This window comes from Thamnophis sirtalis, unplaced genomic scaffold, assembly GCF_051295495.1.
Source record: "Thamnophis sirtalis isolate CommonGarterSnake01/CBP01778 unplaced genomic scaffold, rThaSir2_p1.2 scaffold_1, whole genome shotgun sequence".
NCBI lineage: Eukaryota > Metazoa > Chordata > Lepidosauria > Squamata > Natricidae > Thamnophis > Thamnophis sirtalis.
In genome coordinates this window covers 111848749-111866288 of record NW_028261381.1, presented here as the reverse complement: position 1 = coordinate 111866288, position 17540 = coordinate 111848749, and the positions used below count along the sequence as shown (strand labels likewise).

The 17540-nt window shown below is 40.6% G+C and overlaps 2 protein-coding genes across 2 annotated transcripts in view; one reads left to right on the top strand and one right to left on the bottom strand.

Moving 5' to 3' along the window:
- The window catches only part of CDAN1 (codanin 1), a 31488-nt gene extending 19273 nt beyond the window's left edge, over positions 1–12215 (bottom strand). The window contains exons 1-8 of the mRNA XM_087722101.1: positions 11975–12215; positions 8814–9508; positions 7181–7393; positions 6238–6431; positions 3963–4082; positions 3150–3228; positions 2551–2671; positions 1966–2075 (exon numbers count right to left, since the gene is read on the bottom strand). Coding sequence (XP_087578227.1) covers positions 1966–2075; positions 2551–2671; positions 3150–3228; positions 3963–4082; positions 6238–6431; positions 7181–7393; positions 8814–9508; positions 11975–12067 — 1625 coding nt within the window. The 5' untranslated portion in view covers positions 12068–12215. The remainder of the gene's footprint in view (positions 1–1965; positions 2076–2550; positions 2672–3149; positions 3229–3962; positions 4083–6237; positions 6432–7180; positions 7394–8813; positions 9509–11974) is intronic.
- Positions 12216–12640: 425 nt separating this feature from the next.
- LOC106546174 (uncharacterized) lies at positions 12641–17158 on the top strand. The gene is made up of 2 exons (XM_014062965.2): positions 12641–13273; positions 16115–17158. Exons 1-2 carry the CDS (start codon positions 12820–12822, stop codon positions 16762–16764), a joined length of 1104 nt encoding a protein of 367 aa, XP_013918440.2. The 5' UTR covers positions 12641–12819; the 3' UTR covers positions 16765–17158.
- The last annotated feature ends 382 nt before the right edge of the window (positions 17159–17540 follow it).

Genomic DNA, 17540 nt, shown 5'->3' with positions numbered 1-17540 from the left:
AGACTTCTTCAGAAGTAGATATCACTGGTTTTAATGTATAAAAATAATGATATCTCTTGAAGGCATCAGATTTTTTGATGCAAAATTAATAAACTAAAACAACCAGGTTAGCATTCCAATATACAATACAAATATGAGATTGTGGCATAGACAAATTGAACAATAATTAAATAAACAATGCAGGATAATCAGGTAATTAAATAAGAAGAGGATTGTTTTAATATTAAAAATGGGTAAATATAAATAAAAAAATAAAGGTTATTGAAAGAAGAAAAATTGAGTATTTAAAAAAAATAAAGAAAATTGAGTATTTTAAAGAATTAAAGAAAATTGAGTATTTACAGAAAATTAAGTAACAAGACTATCAAAAAAGTAAACAATTACATTCTTATAGAAAATTACTATCTTCTTTTCTTTCAGAGGAGATTTTATTTTGCAATAAGCATCAATTATTGCAATTCAGTAAAATGTATGGAAGAGCACTGGTAACATTACTCAAATTAGAGTATTATTTTTTAAAATGATTAATTTAAGTTAATTAATTTAAAAATGATTAAAAATGAGGGGGGAAATCTGGTCATAAATGACACATAACTTTCAAGTTTAATTACTATGAAATCTTTTTCTTAAATCTAGAGTTTGTGAAACTAGAAACAAGCATTAGGTAATGTGCTTCACTATCCTCAAATACTTACTTTAAGTGGTCTTCATTGTTATGCCTAGCCTGCATCAGTAAGAGGATGCACCTAGGTGATTGTTGGATTCCAACAGGACAAAGCTAGTTTTTTAGCAGCAGAACATCTCCTACTCTCTTTTTCTAAAATTTGAATCCCTGCTTTGCAATTGTGCTTTTCTCGTTGATTGCTAACCCAGAACCGGCTTTGGAAATATTTAGCATCCATCTATTGGCTGCCCCTGAGAGAGGGAGGTGTTTACGTTTGGTTAAAATGAGCCACTGTGTCCCTACCAAGAGGTTTAGAAGGGTTCCATTAGGGATCTTGTCAATACTGGGTCTGGCTGGACCTAGAAGAGTCAACTTGCTGGATCAGTAAACACTATCATCCCAAAGCATAGGGGTCCCCAACTCCCGGGCCATGACCAACTACTGGGCGTCTTTTACCGGTACATACCCTATTTGGAATCTGGCGACACAAGAGGTGGGCCAGTATATGCATGCAGCTCCACTTGCGCCCCAAAGGCTTCTCTTCTTTCTTGCATGCTCCCGATGCGCCAAAAGCAGAGCAATGAGAGCAGAGGCTAAGTGGGAGGAGCAGGCAGAGGCTGAGTAGGAGGAGCAGGAGACCCGATCTGCTTTGGGAGCATCAGGCAGCCTCAGTGAATCTGAAGGAGCGTGAAACCATGCACCCAAAGGCTTTTCTTCTCCGTGCCAAAAGCTTGGATGAAAGGCTTCAGGGAAATGATCTCATGCTGCTTCAGGATTTCCATTCCTTTGAAAAAGCTTTTGGCATGGACAAGCCTGAAGGAGTGTGAAACCGGCCCCCTAAGTCTTTACTTCTGTCTTGCGTGAGTGAAGCTGTGCATGTGCACACACACACATGCAGCAGCCCATCGCTATCACAGCCCAGTTCCTCTTTCCCTTCCCCAGTCAGGCCACCAAGCCACAAAGGTTGGGGACTGCTACCTAAGCACCTTTTGCAATCTTTTTCAAAGATGGCCTCATAGTGTAATGATGAAACGCAGGAGCTGCTGTGGCAACAGGCATATGGAAGAAGGAGAGATGGAGTAGTACATTAGTACTATTCTTGTTTTGTAATAACAGTTTTGTCTACTATTATTAAACAACAAAATATTCAAATGAACCAAGAATATGGATATGGAAGTGATTCTCTTGTAAACAAGGTGTCCATAATTTCAAATTTAGCAATTAAAACAATTTTTAAATTATTTTTAAATTATGTTTATTATTATTGCAGCATTTCATGAAGGGAAACCAAGAGTTCTTACCTTTGCTTCTTGAATATATGAAATGCCTTATCACTGGAAAAGTTAGATCGATTGTCAGTTTCTGGTTGAAAAGAAACTGACTGCACACATGAAGGCAACCAGAGGTAAACCTGTTAATTGCACATAATGATAAGTAAGCAGTTCTCCATTTCAATATATACCTCTTTCTAAGCAAAGTATACAGAATCTAGCCTTAAAGTTGGAATTACAATCTGTTCTCTTTACTATGCCTTAGATTCATTGCCAAAATATAAATTTAAGTCAACTAGCAGTGTAATCAAATGATCAATTTTAAGCGCCCTAACCAACAAAACATGCTTTTGTTATTTCACATGCTGCTCTTATTATACTATACTATTACTATAATAATAGTATTCCCTTAGTCTTAATTCCCTCAATTGTAACTGCCATTTATAAAGCAGAGGAAGGTTCATGTGCACACTTGAAAAAGCTGTATGCACAAAAAATATGTCAAGAAAATAAACAACACAGGCACTACCAAACTGAAGAAGCAATCTTTTTTGTCTCCAAGAAGTAATTTCCAAGAATTTTTGCAAAGCCCTTCTGATATTTGCTTCATATTACCTTTGCTGTTGTGTTTTCATAGGCTGCCGTTAGCCTCTCATGCAAGCCAAGGGAAAAAGATGCAATTCTGTCATTCTCAGCCAGGAGCTTCAGGGTCCCTTTCTCTAAATGAGAAACAATTCTGCCAAGACAACAGCAATCAAGAAGAAAAGCACATTGTGATACTGCATTTAAATCCAAAGAGGATAAATCCCACTGCATTGCTACTGTTTATATCCTCCGCTGACAATCTACATTCTAAGATCTGTCACCCATTGACTGGAGCTATGATGGGGACAACATCCTGCCCAGGTAAGATTTAGGAAGCTACTGAAAATCTTCCTTTCTAAGTGGGACTTTGATCCCAAAGGAGAAAGAATGATAGCCATCTTTTCTTTCTTCTGAATTGTTTTGAATGTGAGCTCTTTATATGCCAAGGTTGCTGTTGTGCCCCTTGTGCCCCTACATTGCCCAGAGTTGTGTGATATAAAGAGATAAATTTATGGTAAATAAATAATCAAAATAATAGGAAAGTTATGCAGTCTATGAACAGTTTGAAATAAATACCAGGTGTGAAAGTATCTGCTTTCTTATGAAAGCGGCTAAATCACTGCACTTACTCAAACTGATAATCCAAAACTTGCACAGCAAAGTAAACACAGTTGTGTATACTGTGAAAGTGCTGCCTCTCAATCAAATCTGTAAACAAAATAGGGAAAAAAAGCACTTGAGAGAACTCATCCCACAGAATTCAGGTTGGTCAAGAACAAAGACACTAACACATAAGAAAGAATAACTACCAAAGAAATTATACAATGTTACAAAACTCTTCTCAGTAAATAGCATCAACTGTTCAGATTTTTTATTTTAAATACGCTTGTTGCCCAAATGAGAAAATAAGCCAGAAATCTAGATGTTAAACATGGATTCCTATTATATACTGAAGTATTGGGAAGTTGAAAGCTGCCTTGCAACATAACATGCCTAGTAAGACTTTAATCATAATTTCTCAGTTTTTTAGATAGAGTGGGAAGTTATAATTTCTGCAGCTTTGTAATGAGCAAAAGAGCCATGGTGGTGTAGTAGTTAGAATGCAGTATTGCAGGCTAATTCTGATGACTGCTGGCTACCAGCAGTTTGATTCTCACTGGCTCAAAGTTGACTCAGGCTTCCATCCTTCCGAGGTTGGTAAAATGAGAACCCAGATTATTGGGGGCAATATGTTGACTCTGTAAACCGCTTAGAGAGGGCTGTGAAACGGTATGTAAATCTAAGTGCTATTGTTATTTAGGCTAAAAATAAATTGTTCAGTCCACTTAAATGAAACTTTCCCAAAATCTCTTATTTTGCTTAGTGGAATCCTGTTTACTATAGTATGTGCTATAATATACATATCACATATGACATCCAAGGATTCTTATATCATGTCTGACCTGTATTCTGTTCCATAAATCCCATGTCACTCTCCCTATCTTCTGCAAAGGAAGTTCCCTTTGCTGTTAGCAGCTGCAATACAAAGAAAAGTTCTGAAAAGATATTTGGCACGAGGTTTTCTGCAAAAAAAAAAAAGTAAACAAGAATAGCAGTCATCCAAAAGGTTCCCTCTGGTGTTCATTACAGGTAGTCCTTGTCTTACAACCACAATTGAGCCCAAAAATTATGTTATTGAGACATTTGTTAAGTGAGTTATGCCCCATTTTACAACTTTTCTTGCCACAATTGTTAAGTGAATCATTGCAGTTCTTAAGTTAGTAACACGGTTGTTATATGAATCCCCATTGACTATATCAGAAGGTTGCAAAGGGGGATCACATCACCCGGAGACACAGCAACCATCATAAATATGAACCAGTTGCCTAACATCCAAAGCTTGATCATGTGACCATGGGGATGCTGCAATGGTCGTAAGTGTAAAAACTGGTCATATGTCACTTTTTCAGTGCTGTTGTAACTTCAAACAGTCACTAAATGAATTGTTGTAAGTTGAGGACTACCTGTATTTCAAAGAAAAGTATGATCATATCAACCTGTGTTCAGATTAAAAAAACTTTTATATTTTAAAAAGGAGAAACAAGTAATGCCTTTTAAAACATTGATAAAATATATGTAACTAAAAATATAGAGTTAGATGTTAGGGTTTATTAGTTTTACCCAATAAAAAGCTTCTTTAACTGACTGATTTGACTTTCAGGATTTATTATTTTTTACATTATTTTACACCAAAATATCAAGAACTTGCACTTGCCTAATGCAAATGGCTAGTAACCTATAACAGTTTCAGAAGCTGCTCTCTGCATAACAAACTGGAGAATGAGAAAAGGAAGCATCTTGAAGAGATTATCCTCATTCAGCTCTGCCTGGACACTATACCCCAGAGCCAGTGTCAAAGGAACACAGCTATTATTGTAAAAGAGTAGTTTCCCTGTATTAACCGAAGGTCTGACTTGTCTTCCTCTGAAGCCTTTTTGCAAGCTAAAAAATGTGTTATACAATCTGACATTCCAAGAACTCATTTTAGCATAATGCTATCCTCTTATGTAATAATTCAGGCTTGATATGATTAATTCATGGCTTGAATTAATCAGGATTTTTCATTCTCATTGAGCAAAGCTTTGGTAATATCTTTCCCTGTCAAACAGAATGACAATTACATAAACACCCTTTGTATAATGCTAAACCATAACTAATAGACCAAAATGTCACATAATATGCTAAGATTCCAACCATATTATGGCTTAATAGAATATTCTAGTATACAGAACAATGCAAAAAATATAATTGGTTTAGTTTTGGCTTAGCCACTATTGTTCATAAGCCATGATTTATTACGGGTAGTCCTTGAATGACAGCAATCCCAATTACTGCCATTAACTAAAATGCAGTGGTCATTAGATGAGGTTCTCCTTGCAACTTCCTGCTAGCTTCCCACATTCAAAGTCTCCCATCAAGCAGCAGCTGTTTATTTCCTTCTGACTTGCTTGCGCAGGACATGCACAGGTGCATGGGGAGCTTGAGTGGCAGAGCATGAGCACATTGAGGCTTGGGTTGATTTCGGAGTAGGGAGTAGGATGAAGGGAAGCATGAGGGTCTGGAGGAAGTGTGACAAGGGTTGGGCAGGTTGCGTGGGAAAGCGAGGGAAGCATGGCTTTGGGAGGATCCTCAGGGACAAGTAGCAAGGGAGGTGCAGCAAGGGACGATTGGATCACATGAGTAGCAGGGGAGATGCGGCAAGGCTGAGGGTACAAAGGCGGCATAGCAAGGCTACAACATCAAGGACTAGTTGTAACCACCATTCATTCAGCACCATCATAACTTCAAACACTTCGCCCCAAGCTACTCAGAAGTTGCAGGAGCGAGTTAGGCAGCAAATAAATTTAATTAATAAATAAGTCGAGCTCTGCCTGTAGCAGTGACAGTCAATGTACATAATTTGTATGAATTAATTTAAAAAACTAAATTGCACAGAATTCTATTTCTCAGCTTTCCAATTCTGAGTATGCATTATTATAGCAGTTCTCATTAACAAAATAGCGGATAATACAATATAAGTTTGATGCAAGAACATCATTGTACTCTTATCAGCTACTGTTTTTTCAAAGCAAGATTCATTTGAAATTTCATCTGTGATAAATGCCTGTGCGCACATGTCATCGCTCTTCTCTCAAATCAATAGAAATCCCAAGTGTTAATCTGTTTCAATTTTTCTACCTGCTATGCAAATGGAATAAAGCTCAGCTAGGTGTTCCAGCTGTTTTCTGTAAGTCACTTTGTTGACATCAGCTGAGGCTACCGACTGGTTTTCAGTTTGAATATATACATTCCAACCAACATTAGATTTGGTGGGTGTGCCAGAATCCAGGGATAAACTTATAGAGGAAGACGTGTGATGCAATAATTTAGATCTGTAATACAAAAAGAGTAAATGGCCGCAGAATTAGCAATCATAAAAATACTAAAACATTACATTCTCTACTGTAACTGCTGGATTATTTCAGACATTTACTAGAAGTTTAAAAAATGTGAAGTCTTTAAGAAACTTATCTTAATACTTTTTACTGCTATTTCCTACAGTATTTGTAACAACAGCATGTTTATAAAATACTATGGACCAAATCTGAAAATAAATCCAGTTACTTATGAATCTAAAAAAACACTAAGGAGAATAGTTAGAACTTGCAAATTACATCTCTGTTAAATGTAATGGAGAAGTCATTTTAAACATATGTAAGATGTTCTACTTCTTTAAGAAATGGGTCTATGACAACTCACCACAGCCAACTCACCATGGCCAATTCACTGCGGCCACCTCGCTGGAGAACAACTTGTCACGGGACAACTTGCCACAGAACAACAATTACACTAACACAGAAGAAAAGTGGAATACAATCTTTAAAGAAAGGATGCCAAAGAAGGGACAAAACCAAAGTGAATGACAAAAATTATTTTAAATAATTAAATTGAATTGTTGAATTGTCCTGCAGTGAGTTGTCCTGTTGTGAGTTGGTCATTGCAAGTTGTCTCACAATGAGTTGGCTGTGACAGGTTGGCTGAGGCAAGTTGTCCCATTCCATTAAGAAATGCCTGAAATCACACTGTCAACCCATAACGTATCTCTCTCTCCCCTTGGGCACCAGATCACAAATTCTATTACCTTTCTTTCTTCAACATCTCTCTTTCTTCCTGAAGGCTTCCCGTAATAGAAGTTAAATTCATTTCCTGAGAATCAGTAAGGTTCTCAGAACTTACTCCAGACTGAACTTGAGAGTTGCCAACAGGTGTAGAAGTGAAGCACATTTTGGGCTTGGACAGAGTTCTCTCAGTACTCACAGGAGTAGGATTTATTCTTCTTGATGGTTTGGTTTTGCTAAAACGAAAGAGAAAATCAGTTCAGGACAGTAAACCTTTCAATATTTAAGATAAAAGAAGATACCTGATAGTTCAAGCCAAGGTTCTAATAATACAATATTGTTTCCTAGTGACTAAGTGACTAATAAGCTTTTGAGGAATATGTAAATCAGATATATGTACAATAGCATTCTTCTTCTCTATTCTGAAGAAACTGAAACTAATAAATATACTGCTACTGATATTGGAAATAGAATCTATCCTTAATGAATAAGTTTGCTACATGTTATAGTAACAATTTCCCCCGTTTTGTTCTGTGATCTGTGAAGAAATACTTTTTATCTATTCCAAATCTACCATAATGCAACTTTATTGGTTGCATAGGATTCTAGTATTTTGTGGGAGGGGGAAAATGTTGTTTTCGGTATCAATTTTTTTCAATAGTATGCATTATTTTCTATAGTTTACTTGCATTCTTCCTTACTCATCTTTTTTTTCGACAATAAAAACCCCAAAGAACAGTAAGATTTCATAACAGAAATTGTTGTAGCCTCTTGAAAGTTTCCATTCTTCATACAGATAATCCAAAACTATGATATTCTGCAGCCATCTACTGGCAACTGGTAAAATACTTTAATAAATGTAATGTATTTATTTTTTCAATAAATTAATACACTACTAACCAAAAGCTCAAGTTAAACTTTTCCCTTCAATATTTTTCCATGACCAGCTCGAGAGTCCGCAAGCCCAAAGTAACTCATGTCGTAACCTCTATACCAGTATTTATCAACCTTGACAACTTCAAGATGTGTAGACTTCAATTCCCAGTAATCTTGGCTTTCTGGGGTATACTGGGAACTGAGGTGGGCGTGGGTGGGGTGGGTGTTGCCAGCTCAGCATCACTTTTCCTGGGGGCACCTGTGGTGGCCAAGTGCCAAGACAGGACTTCCCCCAGACCCTCCCTTCCTCCCTCTCATTATAATCTCTGTCCTTCCTTTTCTTCTTTTTCTCTCCCTCTTCATTGTCCTTTGTTCTTCCTTCCCCTCTTTCCTTCTTTTTCTTTGTCTTTCCTCTTTCCCTTTCTCCTTTCCTGCCCCTTCTTGGATGCTCAAATGTAAAAGGGGAAAATTTCTTCTTTTGTTTTGTTTTATTTTTAGTTTGTTTTGCTAGCCCTCTGCCAGCAAAAACGGAGTTCCATTTTCGCTGGCAGAGGGTTGCATGAGGCCATTGCAGCAGAAAACAAAGCCCAGGGGTGCAGCACATGCTCCCTCCTCCGAGCTCCATTTTTGTTGCCAGAGGCACCGCGGACTAGTCCTTCACTTCTTGACTTTGACACCCTTGCTTGAAACTTTGCCTCAGGACCTGCATTATCTTGCCATTCCAGAAGCAGGACATTTCTTTTTCATCGGAATTACCAAGATTTACCAACAGAGACTTACTTTATTTTTCCAGCAGCACTCATGGGTGGAAACTCCTCCAAATCATGTAAGTTAAGCTGGTCAGATGGTGAAGAAGTGGAGACAAGATTCATTTCACTCGGTTTCTTCTGTCTCAATGAAGAAAATGAGGAGCTTTCACTTTTTACTTCATCATTTGTGTTTCTTCCTACATCATGTCCCATTGACCGACTAGAACCACTTGTACAATTGCTCCCTTTTCTTCTGCTTCGCCTTATTGGAGCAGCAACAAGAAAACTCCCCAAGTTTGTTTTCTGAGCAGATCGTCTCTCACTGCGAGAAAAAATAGGGCTCGAACCCACACTTGGGCTACTGCTGAGATCCGCATTTAAGAGATCACTACTGGAATTCAGTTCACTTGACCCATTAACAACTGAAGATCCATGCAATTCTGAAGCAGAAATACTGGTATTTGGAGACTGCAAGCCAGTAGGAACTCTATCAAAGAAAAGTTGTCCTCGACAGCTACTATTCTGGAACTTTTTTTCAGATCCGGTCCTTTGGTTCCTATAGCTACTAGAATTTCTCAAGTTCTTGGAATTTGGAATTTTAGCAGGAGTAGATGGTCCATGGGTCAATATCTGACTGGTCTGTTCCCTGAGGTAGTTCAGCAAAAAAGGAACAAAGTCTTTTTGAAGCAAATTAAGGGCAACAAGTTTGGGGTGAATTGGAGAATCCTGTACAAACAAATCATAATAAACATCAACTGATTTATTTTAATCTGAATTTTACTTCAGACATGTATGACTTTATCCATTATTTTACAAGAATAAGCTCAGTTATGAATTTCTATTATAAGCATACAAAGCAAAATGAAACCATTTCAAAATCAAATCTCTCAGGTAATCTAAAACCAGAAGTCAGAGACTTACCATAATTGATTAAATCATAATCATGTCTCCTCTCAAACACTTGCCAAATTAACAGACGGCAACAACATGTGATTATATATTGTTCTATCAATATACATTTTTTAAAAAATTGGCATCCAGCTGCCAACCTGGAAAAGCACCATCCCGTATACGTTTTTGGCCTGGACGGCCTCCTGCAGCACTCTGCTGGCCAAAATGCCACTGCTGTGCTCCGTTTTAGCTGCCAGAACCACTGTGGACCGGTCCTTTGCTATTTGTAGGCTGGCCCTGCAGGACAGATTTAAGCACCATATGGGCTGGATCCAGCTTGTGGGTCTTGAGTTTGACACTCCTGTGCTAGAGGATTTTAGTCTTGCTTTGCAACATGCAAGCTTCCTATTTGTTTCTTAAACATGGTTTTAATTTGGAGCAGAGTTTTTTAAGCATATAGGAAAGATGTCCAGTCCCTATAGGCCAGTGATGGTGAACTTTTTAGGCACCAAGTGCCCAAACTGCGTGCATGTGCATGCCCAAATTGAAAGGTTTGTGTGCGAACACAAACACATGCATGCGCTGACATGTGTGCATACGCAACAGACACCCAAAAACCAGTTGGCTGGCGGGAGGCGGAGCATCCCAACACCGGCAGCGTGGCAAGAGGTAAGATCTTTTTCTTTTGTGAGCTTGTTTCGTCGTTTGCAGGGAAACAGAAGTTCATGAAATAAATGCCACAGAGATCTGACTTGGGGCGACGGCATGTGTGCCAGCAGAGAGGGCTCAGTGTGCCACCTCTGGCACACATGCCATAGGTTCAGCATCACAGCTATAGGTTTTATTTTGCGTATCTGGGTTTGCCCTTAGTTCCTTTTACTTCCACTTCCTTTAAGTTTTTTTATTGTTAATTTTAACAATAGGAGTTTAATAATTAAAATTAAACAATTGGCACTTCTTTAGCATCTCTAAATCAAGAAATGGCATTAAAAATCTTATTAGCTCCCATGCACCACCCAAAATACAAAGGCACTGAAGATAAAGACAACCTTTTGAATGACACTAAGAAAGCTTTAATCAGCAATGCACTACTTAATTACTGTAAGCACAAGAAATCCATTTTAAAATACCCTACACAATAACCAGTGTAATAAAAAGACACTCAAATATTTGTTCAAACAGCTGCTTATAAAGGCAGTATAATTTACTTTCCAATTACTGGGAGTTGCTGAACATTGATTTATTCACTGGTTATAGGACTTTAGCACAGTTAGGCTGGAATGTTGCTTTAAACTGACCAAGCAAGACACATACATTGCATGTGTGTGTAGAGACCAAGTAAGTACTCATGTCCAACATTAGTTTTCTAGAGAGTGAACTAGTACAAAGACTTCTTTATGCTTAGTTGAGAAATTCTACAGTTCTTCCAGCTATACATTTTCATACCTAAGGAGAAATGCTTATGGACTCTATGCCATCTCCTGATGATTTAAATAGCATATTAAAATTGATCCTTGATCAGTAAATCCTACATTATATTTAACACTGGCTCTAGCCAAGCTAGATTGATGTGACGGCTTCTGCTATTTGACTTACAAGCAGTTTATCTTTCTTTCTTTTTTTTTTCTTTTTTTGTTGCAGGTGCCAAAGTAACTTGATTGGCTTTGGATACAATGTTACTTGACTCCCATAGGAAAAGACAATCCCGTTGCTTTCTCTCTTTCAGGTAATCCAAGATTCAAACATGTTTTGATTTGCCACCCTACAGGCAAAAACTTTTGTTTTTGTAAAGAACTCATTCCCACATGCGCAAAAGACAGTAGACTCATATGAAATACGGTTTTCGTAACATCCGCAATTCTGGGCGCATTTGCTGGGGAATAAGTTTCCTCTGACTTTTCCCACCTTATTTCAAGGGGGAAATGTAACCCCCACCCCAGGAATGGGTTGCAAACCTCGGCCAAGGCTTGACCTGCAAGCGGACAGATCAGTGAAATTGGGGAAGGAGTGCACGGGATATTGGGGTCAGGATTACGCAGTCGTCTCCACCTCCAAATGATAAAGAGCCCATTCGCACACACCCTGGAGGCCCCAAAAGCGCCCTGCTCCGTAGCCTCCAGGGCCGCGCAGGAGGAGCACCTAAGCAGGCAACGCGCGGCGGCTAGTCCTGCTTTTTTCCCGCCTCCTTTTCGGTGCTTTTGACGGCGAGGAGAAACTTCACCGCCCCCGCCAATTTCCCGCCCTGCGGAGGGCTAACTTAAAAGAAGCGCAGCTGTCGCCGAAGCGGGCTGCGCGTTTTACCTCTTCGGCGCAGCTCTGGCTTGACTTCAGCCACCGCACCACCGCGCCGGCTGCCACCTCGTCCCGCAAGAGCAGCTCCAAAGCGGCCGCCATCCCCCGCCGCCCTTGGAACCAGAGGCGCCGCTTTTGCAGCCTTTGGGGGCAGGGGCGCAAACACGCTTCGCTGCAGCCCCCCTCCCTCCTCCGAAGCAGCAGCAGGAGACAGGGAGGAGAAGGGAAAAAAAGAAGGGGCGGGGTCTAGTTTCCTTCTAACTCCGGGTTACTGCTCAGCACGTGAGGAGCGCGCGTGGGGGGGGGGGAGAGGTGGATGGGACGCCGGACGCGCGCTGGGTTGAGAGGCCGCCACCTCCACCCCCACCCCTGCGGGAAGGCGGGATCACAACTCTCAGGGGGAGCGGAAAAAAAAGCGCGCGCGCCCCAGAAGCTGAAAGGCACGATGGGGGCGTGGCCAGAACCCTCCGGCTCCGGGCAAGGGGCGGGCAATGAAACGCACCGACGAGTGGAGGAGTCGAAGCCATTTCCCGGCAAAGGTCCCCATTGGGAGGCGCCGAAGCTTTGGAAGTTGGGGATTGGCGGGTCTCGCAGCGGGGCGGGCTCAAAGGAGGTCCGCGGCAGCAGGGTTGCCTCCCCCCCTCCCCTCCCATGTCAACAAGCGGGGCGCCTGCGCCGGGGGTTTGCGCGTCTTTTCCTCTCATGCGCGGTATTTGCTGTCCGAGCGAGGCCCCGGGTTTGGCCTAGAGCCGGTGGCGCGGCGGTGGCGGCGGCACAATAAGAAGCGGCCGGCCTTCCCCGTCACGGACTCTCGGAGCGGCAGCCCCCTCTCTCTTCCCCACTGGAGCTTTAGGATGGCGGAAGACTCGCCCAAGCGGCGCAAGGCCAATTTCAACGAGGCGGAGACGGAGGTGCTGATCGAGCAGGTGTTGAAACACGAGCAGGTGCTATTCGCGGCCGGGCCGGGCCGGGCCTCCCCGGGGCAAAAGCGCAAAGTCTGGGAGCTCATCCGGCATAAAGTGAACCCGGTGGCCGCTTGCCCTCGCGAGGTGGAGGACCTCAAAAAGCGCTGGCGGGACCTGAAGCGCCGCGATCGGAGCAAGCTCTGCCGCGTCACCCACGGCGCCGGCGGGGTCGCCCCGCACCCGGCCTCCTTCGGCCTCCTGATGGGCAACGAGGACGCCTCGCCGCCCGACCACCTCCGATCCTACACCTCGGGGGGGCTGCCTGCCCCCAACGAGGCTCTGCCCATCGTCGGGGGCATCGACACACTGGATCTGCCCAGAGCCTCCTCCGTGTCGGATATGGGTGAGTTGCAAAGGAGCCGGACCGCAGCCTCTTCCCTTGTCCGACGGGGCTGCCTCTCTCCCCCGCCCCCGCCTCGCCGCCCTTCCCTTCGCGGGCAACAATAGTCCCCCGTTGATTCGGGGGCTTTTTCCCCCCGTGGAGCGGAACCGTGAAGAGCTCTTGGCCATCCCTTTTAAGTCTTGGTGCAGCCCGCAGTTTCTCTTCTCGATACGCCCAGAAGAAAAGATGCTGGATGCCGCTTGGATAAGAACTGCCCCCCGATTACTGCAGCGGTTGGCGTTGCGTTGAATTTATGCGGCTAAAGTTCCCTTGTGGGCCAAGAACATATTGTAGAAGTGGGTCCTTTGGGTTAAAGAACTTGTTTCCAGGCTGATGCTATAAATATTCCTTCAGCAGATAGGAACATTATCGGAATACAAAAAAAAAATGCCTCCTGCCAATTCAGTTAGATTGATGGGAACTCTTCCCATGCAATACCTGGAGATGAAACAGTGTGGATGGCTCTGGTTTTGTTTTTACTGCTGAGCTCTCTAAAACGAAGTAGAAAATCCGAGAAAGTAAAGATGGGGTAGTTTGCATTTCTCACTTGCTGTAGCAAAAATATATTCTTTGTAAACACTGAAACTTTAGATAGGTTATGGAATTCCAACTGTGCTAAAATTTTGAAAATAGCCCAATGGATAGATGCAGAACAAGGGGCAGAGCCAATTGTTAGAATATTAGAAACCAGAAGATTCCTGCTTGCTTAGGTTTAGAATGAAAAGTTTCAAAGACAATTACCAATGTCCCTTCCCTTCTTTCAGGAAACATTGCTAGGTTGAAGCAGACAGAGTTCAGCATCTTTTGGTATGGTTTTAGATGATTTGCAGTGGAAAAACTTAAGGATTTTTGACTCCCAATTATTTAAAACACTATACATCTCTCCCACCCCAAGAAAATTATTTCACTGAAATGTATAGTTGAAATTAATTCAGAATAGATGTTTTTTATAGAAAGATAATGAGTATCATTCATTCATTAAATCAAACTTTTAGATTGAGTTTCTTTAGTTTGTAATAATGTTTCTTCTGCACTAGGCTCTACTTCTAATTCTAATTTTTTTTTAAATCTAAGTCTGAAATCTTTTCTTACACTGAACATCAATTGTACAGGTAGTCCTCGGCTTAAAATCACAATTGAGCCCAACATTTCCATTGCTAAGCAAGATAGTTGTTAAATGAATTTTGCCCCATTTTACGGCCTTTCTTGCCACAGTTATTAAGTAAATCACTGTGGTTGTTAAGTTAGTAACATGACTGTTAAGTGAATCTGGTTTCCCCATTGAGTTTGCTTGTTAGAAAGTCGTAAGATGTTATAACATAACCCTGGGATACTGCAACCATCATAAATGCATGCCAGTTGCCAAGCATCCAAATTTTGATCACGTGACTATGGGGATGCTACAACAGTGGTAAGGGTGAAAAACAGTCATAAGTCACTTTTTTCAATCTGTTGTAACTTCAAACAGTCACTAAACAAATGGTTGTAAACTTATACTGATCTGGAATATCTAAGGGTGTGTTAGTACATCTTCCAGACTTTGTTCCCCTATATATGCGGCTTCATATTTTAAAATAGAAATGGTGGTGGCAGTGCCGCCAGTAAAGATAACATCTTTGCTCTACTTTTCTATGTATTGCTTATGAGCTATTAATAACCCTGCAAGATTTAATCAATGGGGCAATCAGTGAGAGATGTTGAATGAGATATACTGTACTCTGAATTATTCTACAGAGAACAAAATTTGGTTGCTTGCATCATATTCTGTGTTGTTCTGCAACAATGCTGTGTTTAAAAACACTTTTTTCCCAACACCTAATAGATGCATTCATACATCACTTTTGGCACAGCTATAGTAGGTGGTTTATAGAAGCACATTACATCAAAATCCACATTCTGGCTTAGTGCAGCATCTTTTTGCATAATCATTGATTTTTGAAAAACAATGCCCTCCAGTCAGTGTTGAGTTCTGGCAACCACCTAGACAAATCCTTGCAGTTTTCTTGGCAGGGTTTCAGAAATGGTTTGTCATTGCCTCTCAAGGCTGAGAGTGAATGTTACTAGCAAGCGTTGTACCTAAGGCAGGACTTGAACTTGCAGTCACCTGGTTTCTAGCTTGACTTCATTTCTATACCACTTTGCAGCTTTGGCATAATACTATGTAGGTTCTTCATTTAAGCCAGGGAAATAGCATAGCTTGTACAGCATTTTTTTTAAGGGAGGAAATTTTGAGCCTAATTTTTAATGCATGAAGTCCAAACCATCCTATTAGTTTTAAAATTTAATTAGCTTTTACAAATAAAATGAATTTAATTAAATATTTGCATTTTAAGACATAAAAAACCCTTTTCAATAATGAAGAAATTCTTCATCTGTACATAAACAAAATACGTAAACAAGATCTTTATGCATTTTAACATATAAACACTTGGAAGTGCTCTTCTCATAACATTTTTTTCATTTCCTGGAAGAGATGAAAGTACAGTAAATAACACAAGTAGATATTTTGTATAATACAGTATAGTTACTTTTAATTTTTCCCTGTACTCTTGTCAAGTAAATTGTGTTGTGTTTTAAAAATAGTGTTCTCTCTGCTATTATTCAATTTACAATTGATCTTTTCATTAATATATGTTCAGTTGCTAGTTGAAAATAGAACTATAGTTGTAAGTAATAATATCCAGCAAAAACTACATCATTTCAGAATGATTGTAGTCACTTTTTATTTGTTGGTCATACCCAAGCTTAATAGTTAAGAATTCCATTCATAAGGAGATTAATGTTTTATGCCTTTACTTTTAGGTTTTACAGATGATCCTGGTCCATCCCAACAATCGTGTGTGGAGAAAATAAATCTAAAAGAAGAAATAGTGGTGAAAGTAGTGGAACCAGAAGAAAGCTCAGAAGATATGGCAGTTGTTCCTCCCAGTCAGGAGCAGCTCCCTTTTTTGGGGATACCAAACGGAGGCCCTTGCGGAAAAGTAAAAGCCAAAACGAAAACTCAACCCCAGACAGACTCTAATGAAATTACAGAAGATGATCTCTTACAGATCCAACAGAATCAACTGCATATCATTCAATCTGGGTTCGATAGCATCAATCATAATCTTCGGCTGCTACACCAAGGAATGCAAGATCTCAACAACAGCCTCAGTGTCATGGCACATACATTAGTTGCTATAAAAAATGTCTATGTGAAAAACAATGCTGGTCCAACTACCTTTGCTACTGTCACTACCCAGACCACCGCAGGGTACCTGAGTCCTGGGTCCCCTTTAGTCGAGGACAGAGTTAGGGTACCAGTGGCTGGGAGTAGTAGCAGAAGCAGCAGCTGCAGTTCCAGCTCAATGTCACAAGAACCAGGCCCTTCAGAATTTCCTCGGCCTCCACACAGACCTATTAAGAAGGAACATTCAAATGGCTGTTATTATTTCTGTTTTGCAGATGTGTAAGACTTGAACACATGTAAAGCAACTGTGACATTTGAGTAGCTATTCTGTACCCTGCTCTGGCACTGCATCATGGCTAGCAGATTTCTATAGCTATTCGTTTCTGATAAATGCTAAATGTATGAAATCTCCAGTATTCCCATGTGCAGAAAGCCTGTATCATAAGTGGAACAACACTAGCTACAAATTGATTCAACTGACTGTGAGGGGCAATATAGCAATATTTAATATTAAATTTTAAAAAATTGTAGAGCTCGGTTCTATACATGTTTACTCAGAAATAGGTCCTGCTGTATGTACCTGGCCTGGTTAACTTCCAAGTAAGAATGAATAGGATTTACCTGACAGATGACTTATACATTAACTTGCTTAGAGGGAATAAATAAACTCTGACATCTTGATATTTCTAATGTTTAAAACAAGAATGAAAAGATAGCAGCAACTTTAATTTTTTGGTAAAAACATGTTATATAATACTCTTTTTATAACAATCTAAATTGTGAATTGGTAAAAAAAAATCTTACTTTAAATGCTGCATAGTACCTTTCCTGTAAAATATACCAGCAATGGTGAACCTTTTTTGGCTCGCGTGCCATAAGGGGGGGGGGAGTGCAGGGGAGTAGTGTGTGGGCATGTCGCACCCATAATGCAATGTGCGACCCCTCCAGTGTGCGTGCACACATGAGAGGCGCTCCCCCCCATTTTTTCATGCTTTTTTCTCCCTCCCCAGGCTCCAGAGGCTTTATAAGAGCCTGGGGGGGCGAAAACAGCCTCCCCCC

Bases quoted from the DNA above. Each gene is read 5' to 3' on its own strand.
- LOC106546174 (XM_014062965.2), top strand. From the start codon at position 12,820: ATGGCGGAAGACTCGCCCAAGCGGCGCAAGGCCAATTTCAACGAGGCG. The intron at 13,274-16,114 runs GTGAGTTGCAAA...CTTTACTTTTAG, and splicing joins CTCCTCCGTGTCGGATATGG to GTTTTACAGATGATCCTGGT.